The 17,936-nt window shown below is 42.1% G+C and overlaps 1 protein-coding gene across 1 annotated transcript in view; it reads left to right on the top strand.

Moving 5' to 3' along the window:
* The first annotated feature begins 251 nt into the window (after positions 1-251).
* Positions 252-17,936, top strand: part of LOC120558693 (cadherin-4-like) — a 262,013-nt gene continuing 244,328 nt past the window's right edge. Inside the window, exons 1-2 of the mRNA XM_039799837.1 lie at positions 252-893; positions 2,226-2,337. Of these exons, the coding sequence (XP_039655771.1) occupies positions 837-893; positions 2,226-2,337 (169 nt within the window). The 5' untranslated portion in view covers positions 252-836. The remainder of the gene's footprint in view (positions 894-2,225; positions 2,338-17,936) is intronic.

Consider the following 17,936-nt stretch of genomic DNA (forward strand, 5'->3'; position numbering starts at 1 on the left):
TACAGGGACGAGCATACAAACCCATCAATTTGTTGATTGCTTTTATGATTTATTTTGTGTAGCCTACAGAATTAATTAACTGGTCTCAGAGTGATCAAGATGAAGCATAGAGAAGGGGTGGGAATTGTGCGTGTTTTTTAGTTGTTTTTTTTACTTGTGCTGATTACCTGCAGGTCATGTGATACCTGCTGCACACGTGACATCCTGCTTAGTTTGTCCAAATTGAACCTTGAAAGATTCTTTAATCAGAATAATGGCAAGCAGACATTAAAGTTGTGAATGCTGCGCGCGTCTCCCTGACGAGTTAACTGCCGAAATCCAATAACGCACATATCAGATGGTGAAGCAGTGTTGGAACTTTCACGGCTAATGACTTCGCCATACATTTGGACAATAGGGACTCGAATCATGGTTAACCGACCCTTTCATTTGCAACCACAAAACTGCGAAGCCGTTTAGGTCGCCACAGGAGAGGGATTTAAATACCGGAGACCTCGGAAAGACGTCAGTGGCGTGGTTGTTTGTTCCAAAGCTCCAAACGAGTGTTGCTTTAAGTGCGTGTGTGGAGTTCTCCTGCACCGGGTGATAGGAGGGGTTGGAGAGTGACGCTGGCTGCGCCTTGGTGCTGAGCGGAGCGCTCACCTGCACATGAGAGAGCCGGGGGAACTCGGGCCAGAGCTGCAGCACACTCACGGAGCACAAGGAGGGGACGCAACGAACAGTCTGAGCAAGAAGGGGGGGGGACAAAAAAAATTACACAATTACTGGAGAAGAATTACGAATCTAGCCTCTTTGTGGATCCTCGTCCAGGCATCCTGGCTCGCTCGCTCGCCACGATGAGAACTGACTTCGCTCTGGTCCTGACAGCAGCCCTTCTTCTTGACACATTCTGGGTGAGATTATCTCATTATTTAGAACAGCTTGTTCTGTGTAGAGGAGTTGTGAGAACGCGAGACGCAGCGTCGGAAGGCGCAGGGTTTCAAAGCAATGCGCTATATAAGCTTGAATAAAGTCATGTAGTCGGATGGAGTCCAGGGTCGGTCCAGTGTGCAGCAGCTGCAGCGCAGCGGTGGTTGTAATTTTCCTACAAGTAGTAATTCTCTAATGAATTTCAATGTTTCCGTGAAAAAAAAAAGAAAGAAAGTAAGAGTTAAGAGCTCTGGTCGTCAGATTGTCCCTGGATCGCTGCGGGTTCATCACTGGGCTGCAATATCCTACACAAGTTCAAAAATGACAGCACCGTTTAATCACCCAGGATGATACCTAATTCTTTATCAAAGTCATTTAGTCATCTCGCTTAATTTGGCAGAGCATTCCCTTCCATGACCAAAAAGCATTCGCTCATAGCACATTGATCTTTTGAAGTTGTGAGGTGCTTTTCAAACCTTTTCTCGTCATTTAATCTATACAAGCTGAATCAAGTCGGCGCCGGTGGGTTAACGGCGCAGCGAATATATCTGCTAAATCTTTCTCTCTGCCGCTTTTGTGACTAAAACCCATTTCTCTAATGCCGTGTCAATTTAGGGAAATGACACGGATATATTTTACTTTTGCGTTATTTCTTCCCTAGAGGAGAGAACCTATAGCCAATGCGTTATGCCTCCTCTTCATTTAGACTCCAGCAAGCCTTGGCACCGGTGTGTGTTTGTGCGCGTTCACGTTTACTTGTGTAGTGGCTGTAGTGGGTCAGATCGTTCAATTTAACCAACAGTGAGCACTAAATGTTGGGTGCAAAGTTTTCTGCAGACCGTTTGAGTAGTACACACACACACACACACACACACACACACACACACACACACACACACACACACACACACACACACACACACACACACACACACACACACACAGAGTTCCTTCTTTTCTGCTAGTGTAAGACCCACGGTCAGGGTGAGAAAATTCTGCTGCATTCCTGCCGTTTTCTTTTTGTGTGTGTATGCTGCGTGTCTCACTTAACCCTGAGCACAATATTTAAAAAATTGTCCTCATTTCATTCTGGTGCTGGTTTCTTAATGGAGCGAGTTGCACAGAACATTTCATCAGATATTTTCTGAGTGTGGAACAATGGGCAATGGGCCTACCCAGGAGCATATAGTTAATAAACATGTTGAATATATTTCTGCTAACTGCTGCTTTTCTCCATGACTCAGGGCCAGAGAGAAGCAAGAAATCAATGGAATCCATGTTTATCGATGTCTTGCATTGTATTCTCTTTCTTCCAGAGGAATAATGGGGAGCATGCTTCCAAAGATCCCTGCCGACCTGGCTTCTCACAAAGCTTCTACTCTGTTCTGATTTCAAGGGATGTACTGCAAAGCCAGGGCATACGTAAAGGTAAGACCGTTAAGTGGCGAGACAGTTCCTTTATATTTTGTCAGGCAGGTTTGCATCGTGAGTTAAAGAGCTCCTTCTCTGCAATGTGGACAGTGACAGAAAATCTGTGTGGTGATGTGTTCTCTTTTAATGGCAGGCCGTGTCATTTTCAAATAATGAATGTAGTTTTTATGTGTCTGGAAAATTGATTGAAATCTTGAGTAAAAGTCAAAGATTGAATTCTGGAAATTGATGCATGTTTAAAGCTGTGGATGACATCAAATACTGTAAACTGTAAGCTTTGAATTACAGTTGTGATGTAGTGACTGTGACAGAGCCAAACAACCATGTTTTCAAAATGTAAATGTAAACATGTACGTGGCTACAATACATGCTTTCATTACGCTCCAAATGCTTGTATGTTACATGTTTGAATTATTTGAGTTTTTTGACATTGCTCAACCTCTTAAATATTATTATTATTATTATTACCCAGTTGTATGCATGTTGCACCAATTACACAGTGAGCCAACCAAGTTTGAGGGCCCGATAGTGCAGGAAATGGAATTGACATCCTGTGTCTAATCTGGCACTGCTCCTGCCAATGTGGGCTAATTGCAATTCTCTATTGATCCCAATGTTTTTTTTTTTTTTTCTCATAGCTCAGCTAAGCTGTATTGTTTTGCTGTGGGCGCACAATAGCTCTTTTGTGGGTCGACAGTGTCTTCGGCAGCTGCACGGTATATATTTCTCACTCTCCTTAGTAGTGAGAGACCTGGCGGGGAACACAGCTGTCTAGACTCTCTCTCTTGAGTGTGTGCGTGTGTGCACATAGACACACACAGGCACGTTAGACTAAGGATATACATGTGCTGTACAATAGGGTTCAGTATATTATTATTTTTGGTTGTTTTCTCTCTTTCTCTCTTGTTTTGTCCTCTTGCTGGAGTGATATGTCTGGAGGCAGGTATTAGCTTGATTTTAGTGTTTCATTAACTTCATTATATTGTAGCCTGGCTGGAAGTGGGAATGGATATGGTACATTGTTGCTGGTAGTAAGCGTTCTCTATGTGTGGTAGTGATGTCTTCAGCCCAGCAGGGGGTGTCAACACAATCACAAACAATCACAGAATGAGCCATCACTGCTTCACAGGAGCCATGTACTGACACTACTACTATTTCAGAGAGCATTATTTATCTGGGTTGGTCTAAGAGTGATGACATTTTCTCTGTTTTTATTATAATAATAATACATTTTATTTATTTCATAGCACTCAAGGACACTTTACAGTTAAAAAGGCAAATATAATTTAAAAAAAGATACATTTAAAAATTGACACTTTTAAAAATTGTGTCTGTGTTTGCTTTCAGACATAAACTAATCTTCAGAAGTCTAACAGGGTTGTTTTTAGTATTTGGAATTTTATTTACCACTAACAAAAGCTGTGTTACTGTAATTTTACTGCACACTTTTTTTCCGTAAGCCACACAATAGTCATCTTCAAACAAACCAGATAAACCACGGCAGTCTCCACACATTTTTTTTATTCCTTGTTTATTTTTCATCACGAGGAGATCCCACCTTCCAGAGGGGTCATAGTGCGGGGTCAGACTAAGCCATAGTACATATGTCCTTTCATTAATGTTCAATCCCCTTGAATCAAATTAAAAGCATATGCTTTAATTTAACATTTATTTCCTCTGTGTTGTTTTTAAAGGATCTTGCTAAAGTAGTATGTGCTCATCTCAGTCGTGACACACTCACAGCTGCAATATCATCTTCATGTGCGTCTAAGAGCACAGCTGCAGTGACCACACAAACACACAGACACAGACACAGACAAACACACACACACACACACACACACACACACACACACACACACACACACACACACACACACACACACACACACACTTGATTTACAGGGCTCAGCCAGTTGATTTATAGTTGGTAAGGGTGTCACTGGAGGGAGGCAGGAAGCTACTCTGGAAAGGCTTTAATAATAACATTGTTTAACCCAAAACCGTCAGATGGGGGAAGGAGTAATGACACCCACTCATGCACACAGCCTATCATCGAACACACACACACACACACACACACACCTATAGGTGTATATATATATATATATATTTTTTTTTTTTCATGTTAGCCACCGGGGGAATAATGGGAAGGACAGAACTAGGACCTTGGCCATGATGGGGAGGATGTGTGGGTCTCGACAGGAGGTCGGCAGAGAGGAGGAGGGTGTTACATTTCACATTGTATCACTTCGAGTCACTCTGAAGTACCAAGTTGCATAAAATGTCAAAGTGTAGTTATTGAAACCACCACAGCAGACATGATGGCAAAGCCAAAGCTGAGAACAAAACCAAGGCTAAATCTTTGCCTCATGGGCAATATCTGTCTAAGATATCTAAATTGCAAAGTGTGGAAATGGATTTAGTTCAGTTATTGAATTGCATCTTTGTGTAACAATCTGCATCCCACTTTTTCATCATTCCTTCAGCATTTTTATTTGTTGCATTTTAATTTTCAGCCATCTCATGATGTCCACGACTTTGTTTTTGATTAATTTTCCTTTTTAATCTGCAGTGAGGCTCATTTAGATCACTTCCTAGAGATTCTGGGTGTTTTAGCCAACTGAGGGTTTTCATTGATAAACACAGTCTGTCCAATAAACATTTATACATATAAATTCTACATGCTGCATTGTTCCTGCTGCATGAATCGATTTGCTCACCATTCATCTGGAAAAACCTTGATTCAGATGGTGTTTTTATTTAAATTTTAATAAACATTTTAGCCTTGTTATGAACAATAAAGAAACAGCAGGGGCTTAAGAGGTGAGATAACATTTGTGTTCATGTAATGTGTGTATGACACATTCAGTGCTATGGACACCCGCTGTCATTTATACCTGGTTTTCATTAGAGCTATGACTGCTTCCTTACCACGCACACACTCTGGGCACCATTAGAGCAGAGCTCTGCCAGGCATGGTTAACGTCACACACACACACACAGCAAAGTTGGTTGTTAAGAACATTTGAATCAACAAAAGATGCTGTCAGGATGTTTGGAGTGTTTTGTATCCCACATACCAGAAAGTAGGAGTTGGGTCCTGGCCAGACTCACACAGATAAAAACAGAGCCAGCTAACGTAACCTCATCCCATGTGTCCCCTTATCCCTCTGCTGATTCTGTTCCTGGTAATGAAAGCCAGGGGTGGTGGTTTCAGCTCAGTGAGCCCACTCTGCTGACCTTGGACTTTGTTTGGGTTTCTGGTGGTTTTGGGCAGACCTCACTTTCTGTATATGTGACTGCGGTTGTGTGTGTGTGTGTGTGTGTGTCTGTGTGTCTGTGTCTGTGTGTGTCTGTGTGTGTCTGTGTGAGTGAAAGACAGATTTGGTGAATTCTGATGCGTGTATGTGTACCTAAGCTATAACAATGCTGACGTCCACAGTGCGGCTTCTCAGAGGGAATAGGAGATTTTCTCTACAGTCATCACTTTGTTTTTAGAAACTCCTTTGATGCTTGGCTCCATTTTGAAAATTAGATCCCCTCCAGTAACTCATCAGCCAGAATAAATGGCCTGAATGTCTGTATTAAGGTGACCATATCTGTTCTTTACCCTCATGGCCAGGCTCTATATTGCTATTGTACTCATAAATACATTTTCTGATGCACTGTAAGCACTCTTTCGCTCTCTCTCTCTCTCTCTCTCTCATCCTTAAATATACACACTCTCTCACCCTCTTACGCACACACTCCATGTCTATCACAGTGTCTTTATATGCTGCCATTCAGTAGAGAATCACATCTCAGCTGATTACATTTAAATCTATGCCTTGCCTCTTTGAACCAGATCTCTTCTCTCTCCCTTCATTGCCACCTTGTTTTTATCATATTTGCAGCATGGCTGTTGCCCACTAGGAGGATAACCAGAAACCAGGAGAAATGGATGAGCGAGCTTTGCATTCTGAATAAAACAAATTGTTCAGAGCTCTACTTTTCTCCTGGATAATATTTCCAAAAATCACTTCCAGCGGGCACCCAGAAGGCCCCGGGTGATGAGTCTCAATTGGCTTGGTTGGTGAAGCTTTCCTCTGAGGCTTTAGGTGATTTTTCAAAATCCAATAGCATGGCTGTGACTTCGCTATATGCTTTGTATTCTGAACCTCATTTTGCAACTTGAAGCGCAGAATTTGAAATACAGTAGGCATCAATTTCACCCCCGGTTAAATGCACATAAGGAAGAAATGGCTGAATATCACAAATAACCTTATACAGTAGGATCCTCTGCCCAAGATGTTAAACTATGAAATAAAATTACCTTCCCCTCTACCCAAAATCAGAGCTGACACACTCTTCAGTGGTTTCAGAGTGCCGGTGATGTAGGGACAGAAGTCCGCTTCGAAGGAGTGACTCATAGGAGCCTGAATAAAAGATGCCGTTTCTTTTCACATGCTCCAAAGGGATGGACAATACATCAATTTTCTCTTCCCCTTCACCCTCAAACATAATTAAATTGTTTTGATTTGCTGTTTACCTTTTGCCCTAAATCTCATGATACACAGCCTGCAGTGTTATCTGAGTCGATAGCAGACAGGCGTCCTCATGGAGATTAGACATTGTTGGAATATAGCCTCCTTTTGTTTCTTTCTGTTTCTGCCTTAATCACGCTCATTGTTTCCTCTCATTATTAGTTTTTAGATCTTGGTGTCTTACTTTATTCTAATCTTTTGCAAAGTTCTATCTGTCTTTGATTCTTTCTTTTTGTTGTTCTGAATCATTCATGTTTTGTCTCTGCAACCCCCTCCAATATAACCATCTAGTCTCCTGTTGTAATGCAAAATAACAACACAAATCCTTATTCTCGCTCCGCCATCTGTTTGAACTATTACATGGTTTATGGCTAATTTTTGTGAGGATATTCAGTCACAGAGACAGGCGCAGACACATCCGTTTTCCATGGTTATTAATAACAGAGACGCATGAGGCTGACATTTGTTGGAGGTCTTGTGAACGGTGAAGACACTACAGACACACTGAGGTGCTGGTTTATGCTCTTCAGGCTAAAGGCTAATCTGACCTCAGGGAGCTGTTACAAAAAGCCAGTTGACACATATTTACTTAACGTGTAACCTCAGGCCTGATGTATGTGTCCAATTGTTTTCAAGAATTGTGTGTGGATATTCCAGAGAGGCTCATATAGATGATTTATCCACATGTTGTGTGTTTCTTTTTCTGCCTGTTAAGGTCTAGACGTGAGTGGTTTATGAGATAAGCAAGGGGGGGGGGGGGGGGCAGGCGTTACACCTGCAGGAGTTCCTGTTGATTGATGTTATCAGACTTGGGAACCCATGCTGTGGAACAGTTATGTGCTTCTGTGTGCTTGGTGTATGCATTCTGTGGCTGAATGCGCTGTGAGCACTGAGGTAGTTGTCCGACGCTCCATGCGTTGAGGGCATTTGCCAGGTTTTTCCAAGCTGGTCATTAGAAAGGCAAGCAGGAGAGAATGAGAAAAGAAAGAAAGCAGGTGGAGGCCATTATTTTTTTAATGAGATTTTTGACATCTTCTCCCCTTGTTTTGAGAGGAGGGACAAAGAAGATGGGGAGGGAGGGAAGAGGAGAGTGGATGAACAATGTGGGAGACTTCCTGCAGATTGAGTTACTGTGTGTGTGTGTGTGTGTGTGTGTGTGTGTGTGTGTGTGTGTGTGTGTGTGTGTGTGTGTGTGTGTGTGTGTGTGTGTGTGTGTGAACTCTGCATCCTTGTCATCTGCTTGGTACATTAAGAGACCTCCTGCCTTGGTATGATGGGCCTTCTGGGGTCCTACAGGACCAAGGTTATGGCCCTCCTGAAGACATTAAACCCATTTAAATACTTTGCTTGGACTCCAGCTCTTTAATGCACAGATGGTCTGCATGGGCTGTGAGATGACAAGAGGACACATACTAGCTCTCTCTGTTGCCCTCTCTCTCTCTCATACACACACACACACACACACACACACACACACACACACACACACACACACACACACACACACACTCGTGAACATTTTGTCTGAAGTTAGCAGGGTTTATTTGTTGGTGGTGTCAGATTAAGACTCCACAGCGGCTGTTGTAAGGTGTCACTGATGTCTTTGGTAAAATAGTTTGTCACGAGGAGCAAGAGCATTGCAGCGCGCGGCGCTCCCAGGGCTGTTCTTTTGCTGGAGTGTGGTGGACAGGGATTACGCCAGCAGGATAACGATAAGCCTACAAGGCTGTTTTCTCTTCGCTCGAGAGTCCCACTGACCATGTCCTTCAGCTAGGCCACGCTCCGTGGGAGGTGAAACAGAGGGTGGAGTGGAGGGAGAGATACACTTTCTTTCAACAGGGTACAAGATGAAGTATAAGATACAGCTCTGTACCCTAAAGCCAATCTATCAATATCCTATATTGTGTTGCTCACTGTCATTGCATATTCACACAAACACACGCACACAAAGAAAACACAAAAAAACATTATGGCACTCTAAAACAAATGGGCTCTAGATTTCCCCTCCCAGGCCGCCCACTACTCCAGTTTAGCTTTGGCCTGGGCCCAAACACTGTGGTGTCCTCTTCCTGCCCACTCACTCCTCCACTGCCTCTGTTTGTCTATGGCAGCATTTTAATCTGATTACGGGGGGGGGGGGGGGGGGGGGGAGGGGAAAAAAAAAAGGGGGGTTTTTTTTTTTTTTTATTTTTTTTTGAAGGGTGGGTTTTTTTTAAAAAAAAAATAAAAAAAATTTTTTTTGTCATCACTTTTATTTTAGTTGGTGTGCTGTGATAAAGACAGGCAGTAGTTGTGGAAGACACATGGATGACACCATTTTGCAGTTGAATATTCTTTTGAATATTAATATTCCTTCTTTTTTTTTACTTTCAATTTCTTTTACAGTTCTACTGTTACTAGCACTGAGCAATTTAAAAATGTATGAGCTCAGTTTGCATGATTCTCCACTTCTCAGAATTCTTTAACCTAACAGTTTCTTGTTACAAAACATAATTAAAGAGCAGAAGACAAAAAGCTCATTTACAGCCATTGTTATAAAAACTCCTCCATAACAGTGATTTTAAAAAAGGAATATGAAAAATGGTCCAGCGTTCTCACCTCTACCCCACCCCTCAATTATCTCTCCTCCCTGCCTAGTTTCCCCAAACTGAGACCGGATCGTTATTGTTAATTAAAGAATCTTCTGTCCATTTCTCACACTTTTATAATCAACCGGCAGAAGTGTATGATCTCTCTGAGAATGTGGGCAGGCCAAATCCAAGAGCATTACAGACTCATATGCTATTCCTTTTGCTTGAAGATCCCTGGTCTTTGTTAAGGAAGGATGAAACGAAGGATGGAAGCCCTCGGAAGACATGGCTGTCTGGTAATCACTAATTGTGTCTTGAACTCGCTGTGAATGTTCCCCATTAAGTTCTTGAGTTCAGCATGCAGTCAAATCATCGCCTCTGAACAAGGAAGCCATGCAGGAACACAGGGGACAGAAGAACAAAAGGATAAAGGAGTTGGAGGTCGACAAACAGAGTGCCAGTAATGTTAATTAATCAGAAAACAACGATGAGTCCCATGGTGTCTGGCCCTACGTTATTCAACAGGCTAAAAGCTAATAAGGGGGTCCCAAAGGCACTTCAAGAGGAACTCTGGTCTTTGCAAACAGTTTCTGATGATTTATGTCAAGATAGATGTTTGCTTTTTTATGACCTATTTGATTAGTGATTGATTAAAGGGGGGTATCCTTATATCTCCCTGTAGTTTGGGGCAGAGTTAGCTGGCTAGTTAGGCACTCCCTTGAGCTTGTCGTTGAATGTTGAATTGTTGCTCAAGGATAGAGTTGGTTGCGGGGGCAATTAAGTGGAGACCTTCAAAGTCATAGCTTTTTGATTCACTAGACTTCAGAGCTGCATCTAACACTAAGTGTCCTCTACAAACATGCCTGCTATTTTTCCAATCTACTAATTCAATGATAATAAAATGTCAGAAAATTATGATAAGTTACTTACACAAGTTTTGGGAGCCCAACTGTCTTTAAATAAGCCAAAAACTACAATATAAATATTTAAACATATAACAGCAACAAATCTTCACACTTTAGAAGCTTGACCCAGTGAATATTTTGCTTGATATCGGACTTAAAAGATTGATTATCCTAATTGTCCCTTTTCTGTTGACAAATTAATGAATTCATTAATTGACTAGTTGTTTCAACACTACATGTCTTTTTAAAAGTTATTTGATGAATGTGGTACTGCTTAATGTAGTTTATCCACCGCTGTGTTCATAGAAAGTGTTCTGGCAGTGGAGAAATGAGCAACTGTTCAGAAGATCAGAGAACATTGTGCTCTGATCTTTGATCTCTGATGTATAGCTCAACTTTAATCTATTATTCAATGCATTGAAATGTTAGATAGTAATGTAAATAATTAGAGACCTCTATGAGTGTGTATGTGTCCGAGCATGAATCCATTTGTGCGTCCATATATTTTCATGTTTTTATGTATAATATTGTGTGGCATGTTGGTACATGGCACAGTAGGTAGCACAACAAAGGCTACATATTCTTAAAACAGAATTTATATAGGGTTGTTGATGTTGTAGAACTATACTGTAAATATCTAGGTTTTTTAATATAAGGTTATAGTGAAGCAGTCACTTCTAAACTAAAATACACTATCCTAAAATCACTGTTGCTGTTTGGATGGTCTAATGATGCATGATATCACAGTGTAGATCGTGGGCCACATTCTTTGTTTTTGTTCATGGGAGGCAGCAGGGGATGTTAAAAAAACAACAACCATGTTTTTAGTGTGAAACTGAGTGCTGCCCCGTTCACAATAAGATATAAAAGACAGACCATTGTAGCTGTGGCAACGGTTGTCATGGAGTGTAAGTAAGTTGTACATACTCAATTACTCACTTACATTTTTACTCCATTGATCAGTGCATACTGTACATTAACTTATACATTGATGATGTGCTGTATTGAGTCTGTTTTGGATTTCCACTGCAGTGGCCACCAACGTTTAGTAATTTCAAATGTAGTACTATGCTGTAAAAAGTCAAACTTGATGAGCAGGAATCAGAGTGTAAACAGGAATTTGCTGTTGTGTTAAACTACTAGCTTTGATGTTTGCAAGACTTGCTTCTTCTAAGAACCTGAAGAATTGGAGGCATGGATATTCTTCTTAACAGAACCTGTTCTTCATTTCAATATCAAGGCTTCATACTTATTCTGTAATACAGTGGGTGACTGCTGTGGAGAACTGTAATTATACTTTTGCCGTTTTTTCTATACACATCTGAAGCAGGAGCTGAATGCTGAAAATTGGTATGTGACACTGCAGCATGTCTCCTAGCTGGAAAGCTAACACAGCCTTGTAATACTATTGGTCAAACTCCATGATTAAATGTAGACTCGCAAGCCAGCCATTTCAAGCCTCGGGACCAACCCGCTTTCAAAAGCACACTGGCCAGAATTCCCTTCTTCTCCCTCTCCCTATCTGTCTATTGTCTTTTTCAGCACATCAGAGGAAAAGGCAGAGAGCGAGGGTAATAAAAGGCCCCGCTTTCCTCCTCTGGGCCTGGGAGAATGTAGAGAAGCAGATAAGTTGTCTAGCTCTGAATCTGAGAATGATCAAAAACAAAGTGAATCCTGTGGCCGCCGAGGGAACAAGCTCCTGTGAGGGAGCGAGGGAAAAGAAGGGAAAGGGAGAGACAGAAGAGGAGGAGGAGGAGGGCTAGAGGAAGGCTATAGAGGAGCAGCCACACTCAGAAGAGAAGACAGTGTTTGCTCATCTCTGGGTTAGAAAGGGATGAGGAGCTGTAGACAGATTTGCAAGCAGGGCTATTTTCTCTGCTCTAAGGACTTGGATGGACAGAGAAATGGGTTCACTCTATACCTTTCAATGGTTTGTGAACTATGTAGCAGAGTGTTGGTGGTCTTGAATGATGATTGGTATATTGTTGGCCTCCCTGCACTGTGGAGATAATTCATGTTTTATTGTCCTATGAACTGGGCTTTGGGAGAGGTTAGTCACACACAATTAAATATTGCACATGCATAGGCATTTATACATAGCATTGTACACACACATACATTGTTGACTGTCCCTCGAGGCATGAGGCAAGGCCCTGGTCTGGGGGGGTGGTTATCCTAAACACAGAAATGAAAGGATTACAAAGCGATGGTGTAATCCAGCTGTCAATCACACCTCATTAGCAAACATAGGTTTCAGAACCAGCGAAAGGATAGAGATAGTTGGAGTGGTAGGAGATAGAAACCAAGTAAGGGAGGAATGACGAGGATATAAGAGAGTGGGAGGAAGAGGAAACCAAAGAAAGACGGCAGGAGTAGAGGTAACAGCCTCACTATTCTGCTCAGGGGGCTATGCAGAGAGTATATTAAGCTTTCATCTGCCTTTCCTCTCCTCCTTTACCTCCCTCTGCTTCCCCACCGCAGCAGCACTAACAAAAAGCAAACGCAGGGAGCGCTAGACATGTCAGTCACGTCTCAAACCCACAGTTCTGCTTGTAATTCCCTGATTAATTAAGAACAGTGATTTGTTAATTTAATTGTAGGTGTTGCGTCGTTTTTTCACCCCCCCTCTCTTGCTTTCTTCTGCCGCTTGCTCCCTCTCATCCTCTTGGCAGGCTAATTTGCCCTGCAGCTTTGAGGAGGGGAAATGAAAGGTATAGCAGAGGAAGCCTTCAGATGGTTTATTAAGAATTGATTTGCCATGGTGGCAGAGAGACGCACCTTAGGGAGATACACGCTGACGTGCCTCCCAGGCAGACACCCCTGGGCTGTGGGGGAGAAAGAAAGCAAGATGGGGAGACAGAGAGGCGTGTGATATTGCCTGGGTGTCTTCACTGGGTACATTTCAGAACCACTGTTTACCAACCAACCCCAAATATCTAAATCTGGATCCAGCGAACTCACAGCAGTGTTGATCTTTCAGCTTGTGGCCAATGCCTTCTACGTGATAAAGTAGTTGGGAGCCTATTTGCAGAGCCCAGTGGTAAATGGAAATGCGCTGTGTGAAAAAACAGCCGCGCACCCTGTTGTGAAACATTTGATTTTTGTTGTTTTTAAAGGGGTGCGCGTAAGATTTGCTAATCTGGACAAAATTACAAGCCGTGCACAGCAGCCAGCTAATATGTTACCAAGTTCTTTTAACAAATTACCATTAGCATAGTCTGCCTGTTTCAAAAGACAGGCCCGGCCACCTCTCCCACTGTGCGTTGGCTACGGTGCTGTCACATCGTCCTGCTCATGAGCAGAAGAGCACTGGACAGCATGGGAGGCAAGAGATAGATGACAGATCAGAGGAATTAGAGCTTCAAAGCTGCGGTGAGAACAGAGAAACCGAATACCCCCCCAGCTAGGAGAAATGGCTAAGGAGGCAGTGCATCTTATCTTTAGCAGCTCATCTCCCCATGTCCGCACAGAAGCCCCTGCCCCCTCATTTACAGCTGGTCAAACACCAGATCCATGAAAGCGTATTGGCTTTCCAGTCAGCTTTTTCATCCTTGTGAGTTTTTTTATGTCAGGTGAGATTGTTGTTTCTATTTCTAATCTTCATGAGTTGATTGGCCACTGCTGCGTTCCATTTCCTCTTATCACAGAAGCGTGGCATTTCTCATTATCCCTTCACTTAATTTATGCACAAGATATATTCTTTGTTTGGTAAATCCAAATTTAGCGACAACAATTTGACAGTTCCTGTTTTGTTTTTAAGAAAATTGGTTTGGAATCAGGGATGTGTTCTTTGTTTCTTTACGCATCACAGTCTGTGCGTATGTCTGTGTGCAAACGGGTGCAGGTGCACATATGTGTGTGTGAAATCGGAGGTGCCGGTTTGATTGAACTTGAGAAAGTTTTTTTTTTTTCTCTTCCATCGAATGAGATGAACAGAAGAAACTGGAAATGGAAAAGCACAATAAAGATACTCATTGGGACGGTGATGAAAGACTTGGCCTCATCATGCTACAGCACCTGACTGCACATTGTCGGTATCTATGATGAAAAGGAATTACGGAACAGAAGCAGAGCGTAATAACACCATCTCAGCCATGTGACAGGCAACATGTATGAGCTGCCAGTCGCAGAGGTTATATATAGCTTCACGCGTTCTCATCCTCGTTACTGATGACCACTTTTTCAGGTATGTAACGATGTAAAGACTGTACACACACTCATATCGGCCACTGCAAAAGCATAGTTGGCATTTTCTTTTTAAATCAAGACCACCATTGAGTTGACAGGGCTGGTTAAAATGTGAGCTGCTTAAATTAAAAGATTTTTCAATAGCTTCTTGCTGGCATGTTGTGTGTTTTGATGATAAAGTACTGGTGTTTGACATGCTGCAGTATAATGACTCTGTTAAGTAAATAAGCATCTTAGTGGTTTGGTTTCTACTGGCAACGTTTTGGTCCAGAAGTTTGAATAGCTGTGGTCTTCTACCTTAACTGCAATATCATCTCTGGCCAGAAAAAGCCCTTGAGGAGTGCTTGTCTTCTCAGAGGAGGGTGTGTAGAAAATGCTGAGTCGGATGTGATGCCCACTGGACAGAGAAAATAGAGACAAATGATACTGCATTGAAGGGCACAATCTGTTCTATTATAGCTAAGAAGGTAAAATATTCTTCATAGACGCCTGCTCCTTCTTATAGAGAGGATGCGGAAACCTCTTTCATCCATTTGATCCACATTTCCACTCAAGCACAGGAGAAGCTGAGGTGTTCCTGTGCCATAGAGAAAAAGGCATTTTTCTTTGAAGCGCACACGCACACATTTGCATACACTGACTCCTGCAGTGTGCATTGCAGCACCGCTATACCATGTAGAGGTAAACGGAGCGGTTGCACAGAGAACAGTCACCAAGTTAAATGATGTCCCATCGAATTTGTCAAATCAAATATTTCCAGCGTTGTATGTCTCATGTCAATAGCCCGCTGCAAGGTTTACCAGGCATGATCTCGCTTGCGTTTGTTGCTTTTGTATGTCAGCATAGAAGTGATTTGTCCTGCAGATGCAGACTAATGAATGAGGCATCCTGCTCGTGGGCTGATATTAGCCGGGGTAGCAGTTCCTTTGATGTGATTAGCTTCGTGCACTCTCTTGACAAATTGAGCTGTCCTTACCTCACAGCTAAAACACTAATCTATGCCAAAAAACAAAGAAACTCCTTCCGCTTAACAAAGTGTGTGTGTGTGTGTGTGTGTGTGTGTCTGTGCGTGTGTTTAAGATAGATTAATGAAGACTGATAGCTATATTGATAGATTTGAGTTAATAGTTAAAACAATAGTCTTAAGCCACACTAGCGGCTCTGTGAGGCTGTACTTAGGTACAGCAACGCTGTCTTTGTTGTAAGCGCTTACATCAACATACTAACATGCTCACAATGACAATGCTAACATGCTGATGTTTAACAGGAATGATCTTTGCTATTATACCAGATTTTATATATATATATATATATATATATATATATATATATATATCCATCCATATAAGATGGAGTTTGATGCCTTAGACCGGTTCACTTTACTTCATGACTGACTGTGTTAAAAGAATGTTATTAAAACCATAGTATACAAGTCTTCAATAGCACACTGTTCTCTACAGCCTTGTCATTTTTGTGTTGCTTCCTAATGTAGATGTATTAGAACAGTTAACAACAACAATGACGTTCAGCAAATACGTGGTCACAGATATCCAAAGCTTAAAATGAAATAACAAAAAATATGAAATAAAAAGACATACAGAATCAAATAGTGCTGTTTTGCGTTATCTGTTTTTATAGTTTCTTTTTGCTCAGGGATCGCAGGAGTCAAAACATAACTACGTCATTATAACCAGACTGCACTCTGTAGTGGGCTGCATGAATGTAGAGAATGGTGGGCTGCAAGAAAAAATAATATTGTAAATAAAGAGTGGGTTGCGAGTGCAGGCAGCCTAGGGACAGCATCCATGATATATTTTGACTAGACTATGATTTCAACCCAGCACCGTGACTGAACACCGCCTTCCCTCATGAACAAATAAACCGACCGGCCCACCAGGAATTTGTTGTAACGAATTGGAATTTTGACCTGATGATGGTGCTGGATTAAAGTGAAGGTTCAGTAACTTCCCTGAGGGGACCGTGTCTCCAGCAAATTTCCTGGCTATCCATCCAATACTTGTAGAGACATTTTCATTCCCAAATCTCTTGGGATTATGAACATTTAATGACAATCCATCCAATAGTTGGTTCGACAGACCGTCAGTATCCTCCTTGGAGTCCTGTCTCTAGCGGACTGTGGGAAATAATTTTACACATTGTCATGTATACATACTGTATGCTACACGCTGACATCTTGGTCTGGAAAGTTAATTCACAGACTACATATATCTTTCAAAGTCATATTTACACATCTGTCAATTATCAGAGTTGTGAGTTTTTTTAAGATGAGAAATTAGTCTGGAAAATATTCACTAATAATTGATAGTTTGGAGGAGGAGCAGCAAGGCCAGTGAGCAAGCTTTGGGTAGTGGTTTATATAATAACAAGCATTACCCAAGGACTAGTCTATATTCACGACCTTCCACTTCCTGGGGTTGCTCTGTTGCTGCAGGAAATTCCGCCGTATGTCCTTTTCGGCTGGATGTCCGTCACCTTACGCTTTCTTTTTTGTTTGAATATTAAACTCCTGTGGATTTATGAGGACTATGGGTAACTGCTCCTCAGATCTCTGCAGGGTAAATCCAGACAGCTAGCTAGACTATCTGTCCAATCTGAGTTTTCTGTTGCACGACTAAAACAACCTTTAAATGTACACGTTCCACCAAAATAAGTTCCTTCCAGAGGCTATTTTGCAGCGGCACCGGGGCTCACCCATGACGATTGTGATTGGTTTTAAAGCCATGCCAATAAACCAGAGCACGTTCCTCTCCCATTCCAGAATGCTGTGTGGACTAGCCAGACCCTCCTCTGCTGCGCTGTGGAGGAAGGTCTATCAAGGACGGACCAGCAAGTTAGGCATTTTTTCCAGTCAGCTTCTGCTGGTTGTATTCGTGTTGATGTTTCTGTGGAGGAGAACACTTGTCAGTCATCTGTAGCTGGGATTAAAGTCTGACCTTATTGCCTACAGAGTAATTTTGGTTTTCACATTGACACCAACCCTAAAGCATGCCAATGTCTAAGCATTGTCAGGCCACAATGAGCAAAGCTAAAATGTGTGGACTCACTGTGCGAGAGGCTATCAACAACTGCCTCGCTGACTAAAGTAAGAAACTGGAGGGCAATTAGCATTATTGAAGGAATTAATCAGTTTTGCCAGCATCTGTTTGTCACTACCTCTGTAACTAGAGGGTTTAGTTGGACTCTTTTACCAACTGGGGATATTGTGACTGTTCTTGGAACAGTCCTTGTTGAATCCAAATACTTACTAGATCACCTTCATATATTCTCCTGAAGTGACCAGAGTTTCTGTCTGTGTTAGAAAGCCACCATTTTGTGTGTGTGTGTGTGTGTGTGTGTGTGTGTGTGTGTGTGTGTGTGTGTGTGTGTGTGTGGGTGTGTGGGTGTGT

Source organism: Perca fluviatilis, chromosome 5 (genome assembly GCF_010015445.1).
Source record: "Perca fluviatilis chromosome 5, GENO_Pfluv_1.0, whole genome shotgun sequence".
NCBI lineage: Eukaryota > Metazoa > Chordata > Actinopteri > Perciformes > Percidae > Perca > Perca fluviatilis.